Here is a 6,098-nt window from a genome sequence, read left to right on the forward strand (position 1 = left end):
GCCCAGCGCCGGGGCACCGCCAACCGCAAGGAGCGGCGCAGGACTCAGAGCATCAACAGCGCCTTCGCCGAATTGCGCGAGTGCATCCCCAACGTGCCCGCGGACACCAAACTCTCCAAGATCAAGACGCTGCGCCTGGCCACCAGCTACATCGCCTACCTCATGGACCTGCTGGCCAAGGACGACCAGAACGGCGAGGCGGAGGCCTTCAAGGCGGAGATCAAGAAGACAGATGTGAAAGAAGAGAAGAGGAAGAAGGAGCTGGTTAGTACCAGGGGGAAGGGGGCCGTGGGGGTGCGGGCTGCGGGGAACCGGTGCTCCCCGTCTCTTTCCAAATGGGCAGAGCAATGGCATCCCGCTTTTTTCGGCTGCGTCCTGAGCCAGGTTGTTTGCACTGGGTTGTGTGAGGGCTGAGGTGGGGGAGGGTGTCAGCCAGAGGAGGAGGTTAAGAGGGGTGCTTGGCGCTGGTGATCCTCCCTCCAGGTTATCGTTGCTTCCCCCCCAAGCACTTAGGACCGACCTTGCAGACTCAGGGTCGCGATTGATCTTCAGATCGCCCTGGCCCGGACCCCTCATTTCGTGTCCTTTAGAATCTTCATTTGGCCTCCAATCCGATGCTTTCAGATATTAAAAAGAAAAAGGTCGCCCCAAAACTCTCAATTCTAATTATTTCACTATTGATTCCATTTCCACCTCTTGAGAAGGAGGCTGCCACTGTTTCTAAGAGAGTTTTATGGTCGTTCTTACTGTGCTCGGGAAGATGTAAAGGTAAACATACAATGAGTACTTTTAACTCCAAAATGCAGCTCCAGTTTCTCTTCCGCCATGAGGTTAAAACGTAATTTATCAGAGGAATACATTTCATGGGTATTTCTTGTTTTCTTTGCATTGCCCTGCACATTTTAAGACACATAGTAAATATTACTGTGATCATTGTTATTGTTGTTAACCGTAACACAAAATTATAACTGAAAATTAGTTTTCTCAAGTTCCTACCAAGTGCCCTGAGGGTGGTGGGGTTCAGAGCGGGGCTTTTGCCAAAAAGGGCCTGGAAAATAGAGTGTTTCTTCTTTGGGGCCCGAGGCGCTCTAGTCGCTGCATAAACGAGTGACCTCCAGAATAACCAGGGATTTCAGAGGCCTGGAGGAGAGGCACAGCGGAGCCGGGGGCTAGAAAACCTCGGGCCCACAGGCCCAAGCCAGGGTGAGGGAACTTCTCCCCATCTTCCTGAGAGCATGGATCTGGGATTGCAACTGAAGACAGGGAAACCACATTTAGCCAACCCCGGCTAGGGGCCCCCAGCTCCTCCATAAGCCACTTGCAAACGGGTTGTTGTTTATAAACGTGCGGATTCGGTAGTTGAGTATTGCAGGCGCTTGTCGGCCTGTGCGGTAGCTAGGGCGGTAGCTAGGGCAGGGCCAGTCTTCGTAGCTCTTGTGCAGGGACTACGACTTAAAACCATTTTACTTCCCATCTCTTCCTCGGTCTCACTGTCTCTCTGAGCCCAGGGAGCGCGGGGATGATGTGGAACCAGGTCTCCCCTCTGAATTTCTCTTTCCACTTTTCTCCCCCTCGCCTCCCCTCTGTCCAGAACGAAATCTTGAAAAGCACAGTGAGCAGCAACGACAAGAAAACCAAAGGCCGGACAGGCTGGCCGCAGCACGTCTGGGCCCTGGAACTCAAGCAGTGAGGAGGAAGAGAAGGAGGAGATGGAGGAGGAGGAGGAGGAGAGCGTGAGTGAGCTGGGGCCCAGGAGCCAGATGCAGACCCAGGACTCGGGGCAAGCTCTCCGTGCTCGGCTCTGAGGACTACTTGCATTTGGAATCATCCGGTTTATTTATGTGCAATTTGCCTCCCCACTCTTTGCCCCGCTATGAGGCATCCGCTCCCCACCTCCCCCTCCAAAAAATAGTGGATATTTGAAGAAAAGCATTCCAGATTTTAATATGAAGAGGACACTCCCGCGTGGTAAGGGATCCCGTCGTCTCGTAGATTCTCTGTGTTTGAATGTTCCCTCCTGGCTGTATAGACACCAGCGTGGCCCCCTCCCCACCTACCCAACCGCTTCCAGATAAAAGACAGCGGACCTTGATGTGTATGTGAAGTGTATCTTTAATACTTGGCCTTTGGATATAAATATTCCTGGGGATTATAAAGCTTTATTTCAAAGCAGAAAACGGGGCCGCTAACATTTCCGTTGGGGTCGGTATCTAGTGTTGTCTCGTTTCATCCGTGGTTGTTCCCTATTCCAAGATGTTTCCAACAGCTACTTGTTTTGTGCACTTCCGTCCTCTAAAACTAAGTGGAATTTAATTAATATTGAAGGTGTAAACGTTGTAAGTATTCAATAAACCACTGTGTGTTTTTTTTACAAAACCCCCAATCTTTTAATAGTTGATACCTCAAAAGAGTTTTGAAAACAAAACTGTTATATTTGTTTTCATAATATTTAAAATATTCCGAAGTAAACTAAATTATGATTGCCTCTAACTTTATTTGAAAGAGTCATTAACGTGAGCATCCCTCCTCCCCAGGGCGTGGAGGTTCCTTCAAGAGAGGGTCCTTGATGAAAATCCTGCCAAAGTGCCTGGGCTCTCTCCCCCCCCACCTCCGGGAGAACGCTGAGCGGTCTGTAGGAGGAGGGTCTGGGCTGGAGAAAGGTCTGGTCGTTCCCCCAGAAGGTGGAAAGGGGTCCTTGTTTTCCTAAAATCAACCAGAAGCCATTGGGTGGGGGCTTCGGTTTTGGTGTGGGGAGTACATTTCCGGTGGACGGGGTTTGAGGAGAATCCCAGGCGTTAAAGCCTTTAATTCAAAATATAGGGCTTTCATCTAAAAAAGAGAAAGAGAAAAAGAGGAGGTTTTGCGTGGTCTGGAGGGGGCAAGGGAGTGTATTCTCATCTGAGCTGGCCGGGCAGAGGGAGGGCCTGGGGCGGAGGGGGGGTGGTGTGAAGTCCGTGATCAGGAACTTAGGTAACATCAAGTAAGAAATCTCGAGCATGACCATGGATTTAAAAGGGGTGCGTAGTGAGGGCTAGATTTACAGTGAGCTACAGGGAATTCAATATTAACTGCGCGGTGTCTGAAGTCCTACCGGCCACAAGCCAGCCCAGCAAGCGGCTCCCTCTCGGGACTACCAGCTCCCACCCCCACCCCCCACGTCGTCCGAGGTTTGGTCTCCCCAAGTCCCAGCACGACCCGGAAGGAAGTCCCTGAGGCCTCCTTTGCCCGTGGGCTTGGCTAGATCCCGAATCTCTGCTTTAGGAACCAGAGAGACTGGTGTGTCTAAAAGGACTGGGCCGGCCTGGGAGGGGGAGAGGAGGGGAGGGATTCAGGAGTGAGGGGGGGAGGAGGGAAGAAAGGTGAAACGTATTAAAAAGTGGTTTGTTTCATGAAACGCCACTTATATAAATCTGGTGTTAGGGAGGCGAGCCAGAGGCTTTCCATGTTGGAACCCATCCTCGAGGTGGTGTTCGCACCTCGGCTTCGGGCACAGACGCTCCCCTGATCTCCCGGCGGTTCCCACGCCCGGCCGGTGCCCACTCGGAGCCCCCCGCCTGCAGCGGGCGAATTCGCAAGGGCCGGGAGAGGCGGCGAGCGCCTCTGCGGGTCTCTTCTGCGGGCAGCTGACGACGCGAGGGCGAAGGGTTAGAACAACTCGGCCAAAGCGATCTGAACTTTCTCCCCTCGGGTCAGCCGGCGCTGGGCCGCCGCGGTGGGCGCGGGGCTGTGTTTACAGACACTTGCCTTTGTTTATAGCACTGGGGGGCGGAGGGAGGCGCGCCCTGATTTTCTATTACTCTCGGGATCCCTGTCCGTTTGACCGAGTGCCTCCCTCCCGCTCCTGCTTCCTGCCGCCTTTCGGGTCTTTACTTTAATCCCTTCAAGAGAAAGACACCAACCAGAGCCTAGGGGTCAGTGGGAAACGTCTACCAATGTAGTGGAGAGGCGGTGAGGTTTTCAAAACAGGAGCCAGAGAGGAGTTCTCTTCACCAGGCATGCGTGCCTGCGCTTGGGTAGCTGGGCTACTTCGTCATCTGGGCCTTAACGCATTTCTGCTGGTTTAACACTTCTCCCGGTTTATTAAACACCAGCAGAGGAGAACCAGAAGACCCTGGCAGCACCAGCGCTACGGGGCAGCTCCCTGCTACAGAAGCTTGTAAACCCGCTCTCCAGAAACCAGTCTTTGTCTGGCCTGGGCCAGGCGCTGCCCGCCTCCTCTCTCCTGCCTGCCCCGCCGCTTCCTCGGGCCCAGCAGCACCAGACCCCACACCTCAACCACCTGGACATTCCTACCCTCCAGGAACCTGAAAGCCTGACATCCAGCAGAACCGACATCCCGGGGACCCAAAACCCCTAACCGGATGCACACCCTAACTGGCCGGACACTCCCGCAGGCAAGACACTCAGATTACCCGTCACTCCAACCTCCCAACATCCCTGCCCCACGTTGTCAATCCCAGGAAAGTGACCGGTGTGCCGGGCCAACGTTTCTTGAGCGCTTCCATGCTTTTCTCCTCAACACATTTCTATCTCTTTTAACTCCTTTTCTTTTTTCCTTCAAAAAAAAAAAAGGTTTCCAAGCTCCTGCCTTGTGAAACGGCTAAAAGGTCTCTGTTTTAATTGCTCGGATAATGTGGTTGCTGCCATTTTGTTAAAAGCAATCACTCCTGCAGCGAAATCACAAGCTCTCTAGACAGGCCGGAGCCGACAAAAATGCAGGATTTGACGTTAAAAGCTAAATGGGAAGCTGGGGCGGCGGAAGGTAAATTGATGGTAGATCTGGCTGTCAGGGTTCGGCCCCAGACCGCCACGCAGTCCCAGCGCCTGATAACCCTGGAGCACCAGCAGGGCTCTGGCCTGGCTGCTGTGTGTGTGTGTGTGTGTGTGTGTGTGTGTGTGTGTGTTCCTACCTACAAACCCATTCTCAACTTCTTGAGAAGTAATTTGGAAAACATAACAGAGTGGGACCTAAACACACTCCTTGCTCCCAATCTCAGTTTTCCAGGACTTTTGTCACCAGTCAGGACAGTGACGCAGCTTTAAGAGCTTTTTCAGGTCAAGTCATGAAGGTGACAGCAAGATCGCCTGGGATTCTTCTTGCCTTCTAAATTGGGGGGCGGTGGGGGAGGAAGGAGGCTTCTCTGGGGACCAATGGGAAGTTCCAGCCTCCAAGTGGAATAGCCAGTAGGTCTGGCACCTAGGAAGGGTGGGCCTAGGCTGCCCTCCTCAGGTGTGGCAGGACCAGGCAGCCTGGTCAACTCTACAATAAGGTGGGTGCAGTCGTGGCCCTGGCAGCCTCCCAGGCCCCAAAAGCAAATGTGTGAGACTTGGGGGTGGCTCAATCCCTTCCTCTCACCTAGGCCTCTGTGGCTGTCCCCTGGGGTGGTGAGGGTCGCAAAGCTGATATCTCACCCAGATGTTAAGGTAGCAGGAGTGTGAGTATGTTGTGTGCCCACATATTCTGCAGGAAGGGGTGCTGAGGGTAAGAGTGAGCAAAGCCACAGGGATCAGAGAGGGGCCTGTGAGCTGCTTCTGAGATTACCTTTGTAGAGACAACTGAACCCCTTGTGGGGGGTTGAGGTGTGTGCGTGAGTGGGGGGGGGCAGTAAACTGGGCAAAGGATACCATCATAGCACAATAGCCTGGACTGCGTTTGCACTGCGGGTCTGCACATTGCAGGAAACTTCTCAGTTATTCTTGCGGCTTTAAGGAAACGCTGTGTCTGCTGCACGTGCGGCCGGCCCGCTCTCTTCCACGGTTGCCAGGCGTCCTCCCTGCCCGCCTGTTCCACCCACCTGCCTGGATTTGGAAAAGGGACTGGTGATGGATCAACCGGAGATGATCTAGAAGAGAGGCTTGTGACTATGCCCGTAGAAGAATGAATCTGGGCACTGCTTGTCTTTTCTGGATCTTTTGGCCTGGGAACCCATTCCCTCCACGAGACCCAACTCCTGACGTCCCCGATCGCAGCGCGAGGAGGGGGCGCTGCAGAGTCCTCGGGACGCACAGGACTCCTGGCCTGTCGGAGCCCACGGATCCCCAAGAGAGAAGGACCCTGGAGCCACCCTTAAGGGGACAGGGGGACAAATTATTTTTTA

The 6,098-nt window shown here is 53.7% G+C and overlaps 1 protein-coding gene across 1 annotated transcript in view; it reads left to right on the plus strand.

Moving 5' to 3' along the window:
- HAND2 (heart and neural crest derivatives expressed 2) overlaps window positions 1-2,376 on the plus strand; it is a 3,564-nt gene extending 1,188 nt beyond the window's left edge. Inside the window, exons 2-3 of the mRNA XM_005882699.2 lie at window positions 7-264; window positions 1,592-2,376. Of these exons, the coding sequence (XP_005882761.1) occupies window positions 7-264; window positions 1,592-1,690 (357 nt within the window). The 3' untranslated portion in view covers window positions 1,691-2,376. The remainder of the gene's footprint in view (window positions 1-6; window positions 265-1,591) is intronic.
- Window positions 2,377-6,098: the final 3,722 nt, after the last annotated feature.

Source organism: Myotis brandtii, unplaced genomic scaffold (assembly GCF_000412655.1).
Source record: "Myotis brandtii unplaced genomic scaffold, ASM41265v1 scaffold733, whole genome shotgun sequence".
Taxonomy (NCBI): domain Eukaryota; kingdom Metazoa; phylum Chordata; class Mammalia; order Chiroptera; family Vespertilionidae; genus Myotis; species Myotis brandtii.